The 19,547-nt window shown below is 40.1% G+C and overlaps 1 protein-coding gene across 2 annotated transcripts in view; it reads left to right on the top strand.

Moving 5' to 3' along the window:
- CSNK1E (casein kinase 1 epsilon) overlaps positions 1-14,929 on the top strand; it is a 50,176-nt gene extending 35,247 nt beyond the window's left edge. For both annotated transcript variants that reach the window (XM_089528171.1, XM_089528172.1), the window contains exons 6-11: positions 4,169-4,339; positions 7,466-7,614; positions 9,696-9,888; positions 10,270-10,409; positions 12,565-12,630; positions 14,837-14,929. In XM_089528171.1, coding sequence (XP_089384297.1) covers positions 4,169-4,339; positions 7,466-7,614; positions 9,696-9,888; positions 10,270-10,409; positions 12,565-12,597 — 686 coding nt within the window. In that variant the 3' untranslated portion in view covers positions 12,598-12,630; positions 14,837-14,929. The remainder of the gene's footprint in view (positions 1-4,168; positions 4,340-7,465; positions 7,615-9,695; positions 9,889-10,269; positions 10,410-12,564; positions 12,631-14,836) is intronic.
- Positions 14,930-19,547: the final 4,618 nt, after the last annotated feature.

Genomic DNA, 19,547 nt, shown 5'->3' with positions numbered 1-19,547 from the left:
GAGAGAAATGATTGAACATGCTAGGGGTGTAATCGAGCCACAAGTTGAATGTTTTCATTTGCTGCAATGAAAGAAAAAAGGCAAAGATGTTCAGGTGGACCAGCATGTCACTACTGTAGGCCCATGTCTTTTCACATAGGTCTCTAATAAGCAGTACTAAAGAGTGAGGTGGAATTGGTGAGAACTTCCCTGTCTGCTGCTAGCTCCTCCATTTCTCTCATAGACTCCCTCCCGACTGGAACCAAGACCTGCTAGGGACAGAGCAGCCTAATGGGAGGGTATATGCAGAAGAACTGTTTCCACACCCCTTGGTGATGCCAGCTCCTTGTCTGTCAATCCTGGAGCTTGGAAAGAATATGTCAGTAGGCCTGCTGACTGAAGGATGTTGGCACCTGCTCAAAAAGTTAACATTTCAAACTATGGGAAGTCATCCATTCCATTTACCCCTTACAACTATTTGGTAGTTTCACCCTAATTTTGCCATGGCTTGTTGATTGTATAACTCAAGAAAGCATGTGCTGAGCAGCAGCTGACTGGTTTAACCTCTTAAACCAGTAGTGGACAATCATTGGGCACTAGGAGGTTGCATGGACTTCCCAGACTAGCAATAGCTATTTATATTTCTGTGCTTCTGCGTTCAGTGAACTCAGCACTTTTGAAGTGGTTTACAGTGTGTAAGCCAATTGCCCCCAACAACCTGAGCACTCATTTTAATTTTAACAACTTAGAAAAGGATGGAAGGCTGAGTCAACCTGTGAGCCCTGAGGTCGAACTCACAACATTGTGGCTGCAGTACCAACAATTAACTACTGTTCCACAAGGCCTTGGAGGGTCACACATACCCTACAAAAGGATTATTCTTTTTCTTTTTTGCTCCAGACACTCCCAAAGGGTGTGGGCATTTTGGCCTAAGGAAGCCCCCTCCCCCCCAACAGGAAACTGTCTGGAAGTCACTTTTGTTTTTTGTTTTTGGTTTTTTGCTGTAAATGCCCAGAAAACATTGGAGAACAGGCAGAACATAAACAAAACTAAAATAATAAATACTTGTACGACCTTTAAACCAGTCACACAGTGATATGGAAATAGATGAAACAGATCTAATTGGTGTGGCCAGATCTGTCTTTCCCTCACTGTCCAAGGCCTAATTTTCTGAAGTTATATTGTTTTCCAGATTTCGAAAATAGCACTAAGGGGGGGCAGTCAAGAGTGGCTGGGACACACAAGACAGACCTATTACTGTACAAGCCATGTCTCAAGAGAATTAGTGCTTCTTGTGAGAGTTCCAGGCTCCTATGAGATCTGAAATCTCATGGGAATCCCCGCAACCTTGGAAATTTTGTGATGGCAGGCCAGCAGTCATCATGAGAGGAGACATTTTACTGCTGCCAGACCAGGTGTACTTCTCATTTTTGAATGGAAAGAGCAGGCACCAGTCATGCTCACAACAGACACCCCCCCCCTCGGACATTTTATAGGTAGTTTGAGGGCTGCATGAAAATATGGCATTTTGATATCTTTCTCAATATTCATATAAGACATTTCCTGGCCATTAAATAAAGGGACACCTTTGTTCAATAAATGACACTTGGTGACTCTATGCATTCCCTTTTTCATTACTGTAAAATTGTAATATATGGCTCCAGGATAAAGGGACACAATACTGATTTATAACATGTTACATTCTGGGATTAGACATTTGGTTAGGCTTATTTGTTTGTTCCTATCATACCCTTTCTTTTCAGAACACAGAGTAGCATACAAGCTTTTCCTTGTTGTTTGTTCCCCCCACCCCACCCCAACAATCTGTGGGTTTTATTAAGTTGAAAATAAGCAGTCCAGGTTAAGTTGAAGGCTTTCATGGCCAGCATCCACAGTCTTTTGTGGGTTTTTCGGGCAATGTGGCCATGTTCTAGAAGAGTTTATTCCTGATGTTTCGCCACAGATGCTGGCGAAACATCAGGAATAAACTCTTCTAGACAATGGTCACATAACCCAAAAAATGCAGAAAAAACTATAGTCCAGGTTAACTTGCTAAGCTTTGTGGACTGAGCACAGATCTGAACCACCCTCCAGTGTCCTAATTCAACAATGATGCTTTACTGTACTACAGTTGAAGATGGTGAACCTATTTCTTGGTGCTTAAAACCTACCTGGGCTATGGTTACTTTCTTGGCCAGTGTGTGTCTCTGTGATGAGAATAAAATTGGAACAAGATAGATACCTGCTTTAAACTCCCAATAATTGTACTGTATTGTTAGAGTGTGCTAGAGAAGATTGTATAGTAATAAATAGCATGTTTTTTTTAAAACAACACTTATACACTGTTATCTTTTATGCTAACAGTACAGTAAATATTATTCACATTGTGTACTTAATTAAGCCTTTCCATCCAGAAGCTATCGGCTGGGCATGGGGGTGATTTCTCAGTTTATTTAGATTATTTCTTTAATCTTTTATTCCAGTTTTTCTGATGTGATCCCAACAAGCAAATGGCATAGATATAAGGGAGGGATATCTTCAAACATCAAGATTTCTGATCAAACTTGGGTGCTAGTGGACAAATACTAAAAATCAAGGCTCCAATCCATCATCAAAGAATGCTTAAGTTCATAGATATCAGTGATCTTAAGAGTGCTTAACTGTTTACTAGTCAATCCTATCCTGTTTCACAGTTAAATTCAATAGTATTCTGTTGTAACAACAGAGGATATTTTTCAGTTCCTTTTAAGACTAACACGTTTCTTGTGTTGTAAGATTACAATTCTTGTGTTTTTCCAACACTGACCAGTTTTCTGCTAGGGAAGAACTTTGGGTTTGAGGAAGAAGGCGTGGGCCACTGAAATGTTGAGATAGCAGCAGCAGCAACAACAAACTTGAAAAAGCAGAAGGATAAACACCAGGAGCCATGTTAGGTTGAGTCAAAAAAGCAAGTTTGGCCTTGTATGGCTTTTAAACAAATGAAGGCCTAAATCCAGTTGCTGGTTCCAGTGGAATAAACCTATTGAATCAATGGGTGCTTGGTTAAGTCAACACTTAATTGATTCCATTAACTCACAGGGCCTTGTCTAGTTGGAACAAACAATTCAATTTAGATGGTCTTTTTAAAAAAACAAACACATATATTTATTTCTTTACCTCTATATGCAAACGAAAGTGGTCCTGTCTTTTTAATTTTATTTATCAAAGGAAAGTTTCATTACTGAACAAAAATATCAGTCAGCCTATTTTATTTACATTTTGCTACTCAGACCCGTGGACACTCTGAGATTGTCTAATTTAAACTATGCATAAATGAAAAGACAGATTAGAGGATGGTCTTTTAAAAAGAGGGTTTCCTGTAGTCATTGTGAAACCAAATTATTTGTTATGGAAATGGAGAAGAAATTTCAAATTGCATAAAAATCTGATTGGTAGTGCCACTCTTGAAGCAGTCACTCCTAAGAAGATTAATGTCCTGAAGCTGCTGTTTGTATTTTTTAAAAATGTCCTTACATTTAAATAGTGACTGCTCTGTAAAATGAGGAAGGTCAAGGCCAAAGCTAGACATTTCTCCTGTAAATTGTGGTTTGACCACAAGATCTGAGATATGTGGGTGGGTCCCACCCTTCAAGCAAATAGGCAAGTAGGCATGGCATTGTGTGCTTTTCTTTCAAATCCTGTGCAAAACAAAACAAATTTTTAAAAGTATTCAGATCTGATTGTGTCAACTTGGCTTCTGCCAGTGTAGCAGGGCAAACATTGGATTCCTGTTCTCTTTGTACTCTCCCCTGGCTACAGTGGTTTCACATGATGTTACACATACTGTTTTAATCCTCTTTGCAGTTATAAGGGCTTTAACTTTTTTAAAAATGAAAGCTGAGCACTTGGGATGATTTGTGTACAGTTACCAAATTCAGTGTTTTTTCTGCCCTCCTGTGGAGTTGCACAACACATAATGCCTTGCCTGAAGCTGAAATTTCCACAGCAATTTCTCAGCAGCAAGGAGCACTAAACACACATTGCAAATACAGTATAAATAAATGTTTGGATTCTTGGCAGGATTGGCCAGCGTCTGTATTCTGGAGCTTTCCTTTGTCACTGTCTTGTTTTTCTCCCCTTCTTTATTACGTTGTTTTTGCTGTTGCTGGAACATCTCTGCTCATGTCTGTATATATCCATCTCTTTCCAGAACAAAGTCGCCGTGATGACTTGGAGAGCTTAGGCTATGTGCTGATGTACTTCAACCTTGGCTCACTGCCTTGGCAAGGCCTGAAGGCTGCTACTAAGCGCCAGAAGTATGAGCGCATCAGTGAGAAGAAGATGTCAACGCCCATTGAGGTGCTCTGCAAAGGCTACCCTTGTAAGACTTTTAAGCACCCCTGTATTTCTCTCTCTGTGTGTGTGCGTTCTTCTGCATGTGCTGTCATTGGCCTTACAGGTTGGAGAATTCTGGGTTTTGCACTCCTAGTAAAAGCAGTGTTTCTAAGTTCTGCATGTTCCAGCTTTTCTTAGAGCTCGCCTCTGTGTGTGTCATAAACAGATTCAGATTTATAGTCATAATCTTCACAGATGCTGTGTGAACCTGCTGTGAACTTAGGAGCCAGAACTGTTTGTCCCCTAAATGCAAAATATGGGATCCATAAGTGTAGTCTTTGAACAAACACTGCCTCTAGTGGCCATCTAAAAACATTAGCTGAGTTACCACTGAGTGAGGCACTCCACTGCATAAATATAAGACAAGCTTCTATCAGGGGCCTCTGCATTGGGTGTGTGGAAGGACTATTTTCTGTTATTTATTTTCTGGCTGATAAATAGGTTTCCTGACACTTGGAAGGGATATCACAGTGGTGACTATTCTGTGCAGTTTATGAAGCATTCACCCATACTGATGTATTTCACAAACATTACTCTACATAGAAATACAGATAGGTTTTCTGAGGGAAAAATTTTGCATACCCCCCACCACTTCCAGTTTTCTTTGTGTGCAGAATTGTTGGGGGGCTTTGTGTGCAAACAACACTGGCGCACACACAAAACAATAATGTGGCTGTCTGGAAACAGTGTTTTTATGTAAAAGATGTGGGGTTTGTACAAAACCCCACACACATTTTGCATAAAAGAAACGGCGATATAAAATGTTGTGCATAAAAAAATGTACATTTTGTCCAAAAATTGTCTCTTGCTCAAAACCCCTCCCAAGTTTTCCTGCTAAAAAACCTGATAAATATTTCTTCATAGAACAGTTCCCTGAAACACTTTGAAATGTGCGAATACCATGTAAGAACTGCACAGGAAGAATTGTTTTTTTCTAACAATACAGTGAAAATTGCAGATAATATCTTCATTTATGAAGAGGAACTAAGTTGAATTTCTGTAGTCCTGTTCTGCCCTCTAGGTTACAGGTAAAGGCTTCATATCTATAGGTTCAGGCATACATAAGGAGTACTCAAGTAAGCTGTGGTACATGGGGTTCCCAGCTGCCTTTGTCCTGGGGTCAGTTTAGAAACTTGAAGACTGTGGATAGGACTACCACAAAATAACTGCTAGGGAGACTTGTCTAGTTATAAAAGAGAAGTGATTTAGGCTGCAACTGAGTGGAAGGCAGATACTGACATTGAACCAGAAATATCAAACCACACATATTTGAACCCCACATAACTCACAACAGTAAGACTCATTTCACAGAAAGTAAAATAGTGATGGGCATAGTTAACTAAGGGGCTCTTCAGATTGGCCATTAAAGCAGGCCTGGGGACCTAGTCGAGGCGTTGCATCCACATGACACACACCCTGACTCCGCCCCCAGGGTGCTGTGATGTTAGCAGCGCTCCACATGGCTCACAGGATCATGGTGCTCCTCCAGCGCTGCGTCTGCATGATGCAGCGCCAAAGGAGCACCGTATAGAGTGCTGAAGGAGCTCCTTTTTGCGCCCTGGAAGGCCGGACCGGGGCCTCAGTGTGAGGTTGCTGCGGCCCTGATCTGGCTAGAAAAGGGGCAGTGTCAGGCATCACACTGTCCCTTAGGGGCTGTGTGTACAGCCCCTAACTTGACAACTAACCCAGCTAAAGCTTTTCTGAATCATTTTGTTCTTCTGCCAGCCTTCCCCCAATTGTACTGTTAACCAAATGTTGTCATATAGGACCAGACACTCAAACCTCTCCCAGGATCATGGGCCCCCATGGGTCCTCTTTATCATTCACCCTTCCTTCACCATCATGCACCTTGCATCATGTTCTGGATGACTCATGCATCATATTGTGCATAATTCAGCACCTCCTCCCAACTACCTCCAAAAGCCACTCACTGTCATCTACAGGCTTTCCCTCCTACTTAACAAACGTTGCCTTCCCCTCACCCCTCATTTCCTCCTTTACACTGAGAAATTGCCTAGAGGCTTTCTGGGAAATGAAAGGTGGCTGGATGACTTGAAACCAGTGCTTCACTTTGCAGCCTGCCTAGCCATCAAGTATAAAACAGGAAAGAAAAAGAATACTTGAAGGGATGTCATATTGAGGAGGGAGACTAGGACCCGGAGCAATGGATGCAAGCTACAGGAAAAGAGATTCCGCTTCAACATTAGGAGGAACTTCCTGACAGTAAGGGCTGTTCGACAGTGGAACAAACTCCCTTGGAGTGTAGTGGAATCTCCTTCCTTAGAGGTTTTTAAGCAGAGGCTGGATGGCCATCTGTCGGGGATGCTTTGATTTAGATTTCCTGCATGGTAGGGGGTTGGACTGGATGGGCCTTGCAATCTCTTCCAACTCTATGATTCTGTGGTAGGTGCAACAAGTTTGTGAGTGCCACAGTGGTGAAGGCAGTTATAGCATTGCTAGTTAATGTTATGTCATGAGTGAATGCAAAATAATAATAATAAAAAAATTGCTAGCTGATAATTGCGTAACATCACTTGCATGTAGTTGTCAATATTTAAGCCCCAAACTAAGATGGCCTGTCCTTTAGATTAGAGAAGAAGGGATGTACCAGTTTGTACCCCTATGTTCTGTGAAAATGGGAAGAATACTGCTGTCAGAGGGATGGCATATTAGTTTAACTGCAGCTTATTTTTCTGTCTGTTTGGGAAAGAAGGGTGAATTGTGAGTTGTATGTTGAAGTGGTTTTTTTGGTGGACTGGAGCAAAAAAGGAGGATAGTTATATACAAGTTACCACTTTAAATGAGTCTTCAAAGTCCAAGACAACATTACTTTTCTCCTGGCAATGAAAATATCTCAAGCTTAGTGTGGGAGAAAATTTCATAGTGAATTTGGTCTTGGCTTGAAAATTAACTAATGTAGAATGAACAGGGATTTACCTCAGTGAGTTTAATAGACCAACTTTCATGCTCAGAATGAGCTTATATACATCTTACTTCCCTGGAATAATGTTCTCAGGATTTATAAAATGAAGTGTTAAGTAAGGCAATGGGGGAATAGCAGTGACTTTTTCAGATAGTACTGATAACTCCTCTCTCCCTTCTTTTCTTCCAGCTGAGTTCTCAACATACCTCAACTTCTGCCGTTCATTGCGATTTGACGACAAACCAGACTACTCTTATCTGAGGCAGTTGTTTCGTAATCTCTTTCACCGCCAGGGTTTCTCGTATGACTACGTGTTTGACTGGAACATGCTTAAATTTGTAAGTAACTGTAGTTTTGAGATTTCTAGTATGCACTAGATCCTGACTAGTATTGGAAGCTAAGCAGATTCTACCTTGGTTACTACGTGTAATGGAGACCTCGTGTAGAGAATATCAAGTGCTATTGATCATATTCAGAGGAAGGCAATGACAAACCACCTCTGAATAAATATTGTCAAGAAAACAATACTGTCACCATAAGCTGGAGTTAATTCGAAGGCACATAACAACTACAAATGCACATAGTAACAAGCTGTAATTCTACCTACTATGTAGAATCCTCTTCCATTAGAACTTAATATGCTTCAAGTATTAAGCATATTACTAGGTTCCAGGAGTGAGGGGCAGCAAGTGAGAAGAGACGAATCCGGGACGGGGTAGTGGAGAGTCAAAGTCTGCTGCCCCAGCCAACGCTCTCCACTGCCCCGTCCCGGATTCGTCCCTTCTCACTTGCTGCCCCTCACTCCTGGAACCTCCTTCCCCCACAAGCAAGGGTCAGCACTTCTTTAACCGGTTTCAAAACTGAGTTGAAGACTATATTGTTCAGAGAAGCATTCCTAGGCATTGTGTGGCTGTTTACTGTTTATCCGATTGTTATCTGATATTTTACTTTATTTGATACTTTATGTTCTTGCCTCCTTATTTTATCTAATTCTATCTTGTATTATTTTCTATTGTTTTATATGTATTTTGTAGAATGTATGCCATTGGCAGTTTTCATTTTTATCAATTTTATTGTCTTGTATGTACAGTGCTGTGTAAATCCACAGCGCTATATAAATAATAATAATAATTAGTTTTCAGTTTATGTTAAAAAAATGAACCAGTATTTCTTGTTCAGTCCAGTAAAACAAAATAAAATAAATAGTAATAACAAGAATGAGAGGAATAACCATGCTGCTTTTGCACTTTAGTACTAGAATGTGTGTTCTTGCATATCTGCAGTTGCTTTATGCAATAAAAAAAAATACTTAATTTGGTGTAGAATTCCATGTCCTTCAGTCCTGGCTTACTATTTCCCTTGTAAAAAGCAGTCAGAACCCTTTATGGCTGTATGAAGAAACTTGAAAACAACTGCTTAAAATCACAAACTTGGGCTAAATACTGCCTTACAAACACTGCCACATTCTGCATAGCTTCTTATTAGGCTGTGGGAGAGCTTGGAGAGCTTGCTTTTTTGGATCAGTTACCATGATCCTTGAACTGGTCATGCTGATGGAGAGAATCTGGGAATTATCATCAGGAACATTTCCAAACTTTGGAAATTGCTGATAGCAGTTTTGTGATACAAGAGCTTAAGAGTGAATATATTAGGGTACCGTTGTAGGTTGGCCCAAAAGCTGAACCATGTTTTCTAAAATATTTTGATACTCAATTTAAGCAACAATTAAATTAACAAGTTCTAAGTTCCAAGTTCTTGTCAGTCACCCAAGTGTTGTTGTACTTTATAGCCAGAGGAATGGAAGGTAGTGGAAATCTAATGTTGACTGAACTTTTTGGTTCAATACACCTTTTGGTGTAGAATATTCTTCTTGCTGCTGCTGCTGCTCTTACTATCATCTTTGTTTGTATCCCACTTCTCCCCCCCCTCCAAGATTGGGACTTGGGGGATCTTGCAAATTAAAATAATTACAATTCTAAAATAAAATTAATCCATTAACAATTTTAAAACAATTTAGAACATAAATTTTAAAATATTTTCTTAAAAATCAAAACAGTACAATTTAAAAACAATACAGCACCTTCTTACAGCCTTCTCCTAGAATATTGCCTACAAGTTTTCCCCTTCTTCAGGACAGGTAATGAAAAAGGTAGTGGCTAACAGAAAATGAAAGCTGAACATTAGAGGAAGGGGCATTAGGAATACATGACCTTTCCCAGTAATGGTTGGAAGAAACAGAAAGGACACTGAAAAACAAATCATGGAAATTCTTCTGCAGGGTTCAATATGTGGAATTCAGGGGCAGATTTCCTATTTCAGTCTGTCTAATTAGTATTGCAATTTACTATGTACACATGAATTACGTAAGCGATTTGTTCCTTTTTTGCTTGCTGCTAAAATGGGGAATTTGATATTCCAGGGGGCAGCCCGGAATCCTGAGGACATGGATCGGGAGCGGCGAGAACACGAGCGTGAGGAACGGATGGGGCAACTGCGAGGTTCTGCCACACGGGCACTGCCACCTGGACCTCCTGCTGGAGCTACAGCTAACCGCCTCCGCAATGTTGCTGAGCCCATGGCGTCCACACCCACCTCCCGCATCCAGCAGTCTGGTTAGTAACGGAAAGGTGGCATGCATGCTTTACTTTTCCTCCAATGAGCAAGGTGGTGAATGTGGCTCTCCTCCTACCCCCCCACCCCACCCCCAGCAGCACAGCACTGTAAGATAGGTCAGCCTGAAGTATCACCAAGGTCAGCCAGTGATTTTCATGGTTAAAACTGGATCCCCCAAATCATGACCAGCACTGTAATCACTGTACTATACTGGCTAATCCATTCCTCCTCATCTGATGCTCTTCCTTTTTCATTTCCCTCCCCCTTTGTCTGTCCCACTATTAGAGTTAGATTATAAATACCTAGGGTCCTCTGTCATTTTCTCTTTTATATTACTCTTCAAAACACTGGTGTTATAAATATCCATCCCTTCATTTTAGGAAACACATCTCCCAGGGCGATTTCACGAGTGGACAGGGAGCGGAAGGTCAGCATGAGGTTACACCGAGGAGCCCCTGCCAACATCTCCTCATCTGACCTCACAGGACGGCAAGAGGTGTCACGAATTTCAGCATCACAGGTAGGTTTCTGTTGAAGTCGTTGGCCTACACCTGCTTGCATTGAATGGATCATACAGAATGACTTAATTAACCCTTGGATTAAGCAAACTATCATTAATTTGGTAACACTAGTGGATGCAAGCACTCACTTCTGGTTCTGTGTGGGGCTGCTTCAAAATATCCTTCACTGAAAAGAATAGCTATTACATCTTTGCACAAAATGGTAGAAATTATTAAATTCCAGATTCTAATTAAAAATTTTGCCAGCTCAGCCTGAAGACTAGGAAAGTTGAACTATAGTAGCAGTAGTAGTTTAATAATAATAATAATAATAATAATAATAATAATAATAATAATATATCCTGCCTCTCTGTGCAACACAACCAGGACCCAAGACCCAGAGTAATAAACAGTTTTTTTAGTCTGAACTTTTCAGTGAAGTCCACTGTCACAAATGTAAGTCCCATCACCCAAATATGTTCAGCAAAGAACACCATGACTGTTAGTCTGGTGTTGTTTCCCAGAATATGTATCATTTGCAGCCATTGCCAGTTTCAGAGATTAATAATAGCACCTTATATTGTGCCTGGAAGCCAACAGATAGCCATTGTAATTATTGCACGGTGGATTTATGCACATTTGTCTGCTCATATCAGCAGAAGACAAATTTCCTAATCCTCTTCCAGGGTAGTCCTGTTGTAGTAATGAGTGCTTGAGTTTACAAAAATATAGATGAATGTGCCTTTTTTCTGTATAGGTATTTTTACTTAGTTTAGTTTTTTTTTTTCTTTAAATTTTTCTGAATACAGACTTAGCCTGTGTTAGATGGGGTTACGATCCCCCTGTAAATGCAGGTTTGCAGTTTGGATTCAACACTGAGCTTGGAGGCCCAGGTTTTGGCAGTGACTAGGAGTGTTTTTGCGCAGTTCAAGCTAGTTCACCAATTGTACTCGTTCCTGGAGAAGTCAGATCTTGTGCATGCCATTGGTTGCATCATGTTTGGATTACTGTAAAGTGCTCTATATGGGGCTGCCTTTGAAAAGTACTCAGAAACCAGCTGGCCCTAAGAGGTGCAGGCCAGGTAGTTAAATGTGGCTGGCTACAGAGAGCAGAGAACTCCCTTGTTGCTGCAGCTCCGCTGGCTATTGGTCCGTTTTTTGGCACAATTCGGAGTTTTGATCTGTAAAGCCCTATATGGGTTGTGTCTAGGTTATTTGAAGGACCGTATGTCCCCGTACAAGTCCATTAGGGTTAAGATCATCTGGAGAGGCCCTCCTCCCTATCCCACCACCTTCTCAGGCTCATTTGGTGGGAACAAGGGAGAGGACCTTCTCAGTGGCTGCTATCAGATTTTGGAATTCTCTCCCCAGAGAGGCCAGGATGGCCCCATCCTTGCTCTCCTTCTGGTAGCAGATTAAAACATTTTTGTGCTGCTGGTTTTATTTTTTATTGTTGTTAATGTACTTTAATATTTTTAATTGTTTTAATGTGATTTTTGATTGTATATTTTATACTGTCATTTAACTTTTGTAGTGCTATTAATCTGTATTGTTTTAATATTTTGTTAGCCCTCTTGAGTCCCATTATTGGGAGAAAGGAGGGATGTAAGATGATGATGATGATGATGATGATGATGATGATGATGATGATGATATTTCTTGCTGCAATCACTGGATTGGTATATAGGTGGGATACTGCCTCATTCTTCAGATTGTAAGCCTGATCAGTCAAGGATGGGGACACCCTATTGATATGTGACACCTCAGCTCTGGGATCCTCCTTTCTCACCGTTGCTCCCACTTATGCTCTTGTCTGTAGTCTGTTAGCCAGTCATCTGTGGAGAATGGAGACTCAGGCATAGCTAAGTACATTTGGGCATAAGGTTGAAAGTATGAACATTTTCTTCCCGTGTTCTTGATAGTGGGATATATTCCTAGTCAACCTGTTAAGAGCAGAACTTAAAATTATTACTTTCTTGGACTGTAACCCTAGTATTTCCCACCCAGTATGGTCACTAGCCATTCTGTCCAGGTATTCTGAGACATAATACAGAAATAACTTCTTTGTGCTCTGATGAGATGAAACTCTTGTGCAGTCTTTGTTCCCCCAATCCACTTTGCCCTTTATGTGGTTGTTCTCTGTAGCCTACTCACTTCTATGACTGTTTGTTTCCAGACAAGTGTGCCATTTGATCACCTCGGGAAATGAAAAGTGGATTCCACCGGACCAGTGTTTGCTTAGGTGAGTGTCTGTCTTGGTGTTTTTTTGTTGGGCTTGTTGGTTGGTTGGTTGGTTTTTTGCATCAGAATTATGAGTTAGCTGAGCTAGGTGGTTCAGCATGCTTTTTCTTCACTTTTACATTTACTCCAAGGGTAATTCCCTGTAGTCAGGAAAACAGGACAGTCAGTGAGCAGTGACCAAAAATCTGTGGTAGAAGATTCAAACATACTCTATCTTGGAAACATACTCTGGAACAAATTCTGTAAAAGGATTTTGCCAGACCCATGTTCCAGAACAATTTTCCTACAATGGTGGGCATAACTATTTAGGTATAGTGTGCTGTGATGTAGCAAACTTTACAATGTAGGACTGTGACAACATGAAACCCTAAGAATATTAAGATAGCAATTACGGGATACTAAGATATCAGGAGATGGATTTACACTACTTCTAGAATCTGGCATTAGATGTACCCAGCCATTGTAGGGTTCAGTCTTGAGTAGTAGGCTTCCACTTTTTCATTCTTAAGGAACCAGTGTGCTTTGTTATTAAATAAAGTGCTACTACCTTTTATGTTCTTGGGTATGAATAACTGGCTGGATAAGTGTAAACTAATGGCCTATAGACCAGTTCCAGTCCAGAAGCCATTGGTTGTTGATTACTGGCATGTTTCCAGGAGAGAAAGAAAGAAATGTAGTCAGTGGGCACAAATAGGGTGCCTGTCCTTGACACATAGGAGGTATTGAGAAATACAAAATCTCATTTCAGATGAAGTATTTTCCGTGTCTTTGGAGTAGAGCAAAAATGGGGAAACTTTGGCACTCCAGGTGTTCTTGGACTTTAATTCCGATCAGTCCTAATTAACAAAGCTAATGATGAGGCATGATGGGAGTTTAAGTTCTGCACCTTCTACAGAGTTATATGTTCCCTGTTCCTGGCACAGAGTATGGAGGAAACCAGCAAATTAAGGGGAATGTGGTTTAATTCCTGCTTCTTCATACCTAAAGACACCTAAAATGTATCATACTGTAGTCAATCATAGTTCAAACTTAAGACAAGAGCACTGTAAATTGGGCAATGAAGTATTTTCTCAAACATGAGACAGTACTGTCTGTTAGACAGGTTTTAAAAAATCTATGTGGATCTGGTAGAAAACTCCCAAGAAGTATGTGTCTTTAATGCTGGAGTGGTCAGAAAAGAATATTTTACAAAGAACTTGAGATTACCTTTTACAGTGTGCATATCTAAACTGTGTATTGGTGTAGGGGCTTCTAACCTTTGGCGGGAGCATTGGCTGTATTTGGAAATGAGAGAATCTGTCATGAATACCATCACAAAACGGTTGCCAGAAGGGCCTGTCTAGTTTTAAAGGATAAAGAACAAGCCTAAAAAATGTCAAAGGCAGAGGTTACACTTGATCTTCACACCACATTGTCAAAGCTCCCATTTTAGCAATAGGAGAAACACGTATGCCCCTTACAGAATAAGAACATAAAGCAACATGTACATCCCAGGTCCCTCCCACTGTTTTCCCCAGTCCGCATACGTTCTGAAGGTTATCAGACAATAGCATAGTCCCTTCATCTTTCCTTTTTAAAGATCAGCAGCAAAAGCAGGTAGCTGGGCAAACTGTAAAACCACCTGCCAACCTGCTCTCTTTTCTGAAAGCTTCTAGGCATATGTGCAGAAAAAGGAAAAGGGGGATATAATGGCTGAAGGAAAGATTGCTCTCCATCTACTGGTGATAGTAATAATACAAAATTATTATAATATAAACATATTGACTTAAAAACAAAATTTAATAATAAAACCACAAGAGTAGGAAAACTCCTTGTGTGAAAAGGCTGTTTCAACCTTCTCACCTGGTGTTATTTCACTTCTGCAGTTTTGGTGCACAGTATGCAGAATACAGAAGTCAGCATCCTGAGTATCTCTGTTTTCATGTTTGCTTACTTTTCTAAATCAAGTTTCTAGTCCTTAAGTTTTCAAAGATTAACAGGAAAATGTGGGGTACTCTTTATACTGTTATAAATTTTAACTCTAAAACAGTTTAATGGCACAGTCTACAGTAGTTTTCCCTTGTGTAACCATCATACAAATGGGAACTTCACAAGAGGAACTGTGCAGTTGCACCAGTAATTATACCTTTGCAATAAGGCATCCAGTGAGCTAAGTACTGGGAAATGAAAATATTTAACAATATTCTTTTTCTTTCTTTTTTTTCTAGTGTCTTCACTGTATTTTTCTTTTAAAAAACAAAATAACAAAAAAAAAAAAAACAAATTTAAAAAAGGAAAAAAACCAACAAAAAAACCAACAACTTTTTTTCCACCAGCCACGAGGAGAGGAGCTGCCCTTTGCTGGTGTTTATGTCTTTTCTGAGATCGCTGACTGCGTTCCCGAGCCCAATTGCCTTCAACAAGTCAACAACGCAGGAGCCTTGCAGAAAAAAACAACACCTCTCTGCTGCTGTGGTGCAGCTTCTTCTCATAGGCCTTGCCCCATCTCACGCCAGCAGACCATGGCCAGCCAATCCTGCTTTCTACTCCCCCATTCTCCCTCTTTTTTGTTTTTTGCCGGTGGGTGGGGAATCTGTTTTGGATCATTCAAAACAAAATACCAATTCGCTGATTCTGTGGGCTTGTTTGTTTTTTAAATTCAGTTTGTCAAAGATGACATGGTTTCCAGTATCCTTTTAAAATATTTGAGGCACGGGAGAAGAAAAGGTTTACAGGAGATTTTTTAAATCCTAGCCCTGAGTAGGTGGCTTCACATTCATTTCAGAATGAACGCTAACTGCAGTTTTGAGTGGGTGCTTGCCTCTTGGGGAGGGGAACAGCTGAAGGAGCCTACTGAGTGTATTCATGCTTTCTTTCCCTGGAGGACACCACTGCCCCACTGCATGCATTCATGAGCCAGTTGGGAGATGCCACAGGCATACCAATAAAGGCAAACAATAGTGGCATAGTGGCAATTGTGTGTGCAGGGTGTGCCTGTGGGTAAAAGATGTGTGCTGTGCAAAGCAGGAGCAAATGTGAAGGACGTGGAAATGTAACCTGCTTCTCTGGCAAGCAGTGTGTGAGGGGGTTCTCTCTCTTGAAAACAAACCCCTGTTTGTACGTGTTTAGTTTTATATATTTCTTTTTATTTTTTATTTTTAAACTTCCTCAGGAGATGGGGAAGATGTTGAAGAAAAGGGAGGGGGGTATGTCAAATGTTGGGGGGGAGGGGGGAGAGTAGTTGGTTTTCATTGTTGAGGTTGTTCCTGGCATCATCAATTTTTGAAAGACAACCCCAGCCTCAAGACGCACAACCTCCCCTCACAGAAAGGTTTCTCCCACTTCCCTTTTTTGTCCCATTATTGTTTTTACATTTTAGGTTTTAATTCAAGAAAACCATCCTGGGTTTTGCATGGGATCAGTTGTCACCATGCCCTCCAGGCTCTAACTTGGCACATTTTTTTTTTAATGTTGGACATTATGGAACCATTGGAAGCGGGTGGGGCTTGGCTTTTTGGTTCTCTTTATTCTTTCTATTTAACACACAACTGTTTTTTGTTTTGTTTTGTTTTCCCCCTAATTTATTTACCCTGCTGACTGTCTCCCTCTCTCTCCTTTTTTTTTAATTAAAGTAAAAAAACTTTTTATTACTTTGTAATTTTAAAAAAACTGAAAAAACGTTGAAGAACTTTGGGGGGGGATTTTGTACTTTTTTCCTGTGTAAATATTGGACTTTTTTGAGCTTTATTGTGGTTGTTAATTTGAAGTAATAAAGTAGAAAATGATAAAGTGATTGAAGCATCTGTCTTTTTTAACTCATCTTTCTCCCACCCCTATCGCCACTATTTTCCTTGTCATCCCCCTGGCTGTGGGAATGTCATGTAGGAAGTATAACATTACATATATCCTCCCCCTGCTCTGTTTCCAAGTTCCAGGAAAAAGATTGGCTGGGAAGAGAATGTACACCACTTGCATACCTAAAAATAACACTAATCTGGATTTCAGATGTATCATTGAGCTTGATGTGATACAGGAACAACTGTATGAAATGCAACATTCTTTAAAACATGCAATCTGTGTTTTGAATTTAAGGAAAGAAGAATGTTTAGAAACTTCAGATTTGGTGCTGAAGTCCTTATCAGGTTCTTTTTAGGTTGATACCAAGCCAGTAAACAAACACAATGTAAATAAATCCAGTTTGACACTTCTAGTTCTTCAGTCCTTTTCATCTCATAGAATAGCACAGTTGTCACAAATAAAAAGCAAACATTTAGGATAACGTTAAGTTCATTTCAGACATTAAAAGTGTCTGATTCTTCAGTGAGTGCTGTCGGAATCCGTGGATAAAAAATCCATAGATACAGAGGACTGACTATATTTGTGCTAAGTGACATCAACAGTGTTTAGAATAGATTATGGTCCATTTTTCAGGGTAAAAACTCTCACAAAGCATATAAAAGTTTAATGAAAAATACAAAACATATGATAAAACTCTAGAAGCAACATTCAATACATAAAAAAATTAAGATGACCACCCTAAAGCAAGAACAGCAGTTAGGTATGCACTGCACCCAGGTGCTCCAACTATCAAAAGTGTCATCTTACTCTAATCTCCTCCAGTGAGATCTGTGCATCTGAAGGTAAGATGCTTACCTTGCTGATAAGAGGGGTGTTATCAACTTTTCCAAAGAGTATTACCAAAAAGGTGCTGAGGCTTTTCTCTTGTTGGCTTATAATTGCTTATGTTAATCAGCTTTGTAATACATGCTAATAAGGCTGGTGTAATATGGGAGAAGCTCTTTAACAATTGAGCAGCCTCAGAGCTTGGAAATTTAGGGGAATTTCTAAGAGTTGTCCCCCAAAAAGGAACTTTTCTGGGCTACTTGTTGCAAAGGTTGAGTTCCACCACCAGTGTCAAAGATTCAACTGTCAGTTAAGTCAGCTTCTGTATACAAAATGAGAGCTGCAACCATTTCCCCCCCACCAAAAAAAAATATCGGGCAATGAAGTGTCTTTGGAGGGTCCTGTCAAAAGATGAGAAAGCTTGCATGCCCCAAGACAGTAAAAACCTTGATTGTAGTATCTTTGTAAACCACCTTTTAGAGTGGTGGTGGTGGTGGTTGTTTTGTGCCTTCAAGTCATTTCCAACTTACGGGGCCCCCAGGCAAACCAATCATGGTGTTTTCCCAGCAAGTTTCTTCAGGGGGAGTTTGCCATTGCCTTCCTCTGAGGTTGAGAGGGTGTGGTGTGTCCAATAAACTGCAAGGGACCAGTACAGGCTAATGTCATTTATACTTTCCTTTCCTTGTGCTTTTTCTCAGTAGGTCATATGTCTTTGTTGGAGAATACTTGTTGCATTTATTCATTGTGCCCATTAGGCCTTGGCTGGAGACTTGTGATGAGTCCAAATTCGCATTCGGAGAAATGATTGTGAGCTGCACCAGACTGAACATGCAGAAAAATTAGCAATATTGAAGCTTGTGGCTTTTTCGCTTACAGAGTTATGGTGCCACAATTCCAATTTAATTACCATCGCAACACCCTAGGATGTCCTTGGATTTTCAGTTTAGGAAGAGGCAATTTGAATTCTCAGGAAGATGCTCTAGTGCCTCAACAAACTTCTTGTTGTTATGTGTCTTCAAGTTGTTTACAATTTATGGTGACCCTAATGAATGTTAATGGTTGAATATGACATGACACTGTGTATTCTTACTCCTTGTGTGATGCTCTGACCCAGAAGCAGAGAACTTCTTCAGCTCTTTTGGGCTACAGCTCCCATATTCCTCTGGCCATATTGGTTAGGGCTGACCGGAATCATAGCCAGCTCCTCTGCAAATCATTATCTGCCTTGTCTTGTTAGAAATTGCTTTTGTGCTTCTTAATTACTGGAAAGACCACCTAGAAGTCAAGTGTTCTGGATTTTAGCTGAAGATTATAGCAAGGAACCAGCAGCTTTGCAGACCTACATCTGTTTGATTATCAAACTACAATGCAATATGGAAGACTACTTGTACAAAATGGTAAAGGTGGCATGGGGAGGATCCATCTCTGCTTAGCAGTATTGTTTTTCTTTTCAAGTTTGGCTCATATTGATGAATGTCATCTGTGACAGAACCTAAAGTAGATTTTTGCTTACTGATTATATAGCTGTCAGAAAATCCCACAGCTGCCTCCCTTCTTTCCACAACTCTCAGTAAAATGCCTCCAATAGAATACACATGGAAAACTTGCTTAAAATGTGGTAAAAGCATTAAGGAGATTCATATACGTGGCATATTTTTTTATTGCAGTTTAAGGCTGTCACAGTAAAATGTATTAATAGACATTTTGGACAATGAGATAATCAGTATAATTAATAATCACATTTCAATGGAATTTTAACTTCTGCAAAGCTGCTAAAACCTCAAATATGGTTATCATATAGTAAAATCCTAGAGAAAAGATTTGGCCGGAGCAAGGAGAGAATCAATCCAGGTTATGTTTTTAATTTTCAAGTAATTTAAAAACTACACTCTTCACACTGTCCATTATAGAGAAGATGGAACAACAGGTTCAAATAATACTTCATCCAAGGTTCATCATCCAAATACAGCTGGTCCTCCTTATCCATGGTTTTTACATCCATGGATTCAACAATTCACAGCTGGGGTGGGGAGGGGGTTAATCCAAAAAGCAAACTTTGATTTTGCCATTTTATATAAGTGACCCCATTTTACTATGCCATTGTATACAATAGGACTTCAGCATCCACAGATTTTAGTATCCATGGGGGATCCTGGAACCAAACCCCAGAAGATACCAAGGGCCCACTAATTCCATAATGTAAATTTCCAGTTATAATCTTTTTTATTTTGTTGCAAAGGACAAAGAAATAGGTTTATAATTATTAAACTATTAAGCAATGCTTTCTGGAGCATATAAATCCAGCTAAAGGATATT

This window comes from Sceloporus occidentalis, unplaced genomic scaffold, assembly GCF_023333645.1.
Source record: "Sceloporus occidentalis isolate IW3139 unplaced genomic scaffold, rSceOcc1.0.p SCAF_5, whole genome shotgun sequence".
NCBI classification, from domain to species: Eukaryota; Metazoa; Chordata; class Lepidosauria; order Squamata; family Phrynosomatidae; genus Sceloporus; species Sceloporus occidentalis.
Note: the sequence above shows the minus strand (reverse complement) of the source record. Positions and strands in the feature narration are given on the sequence as shown.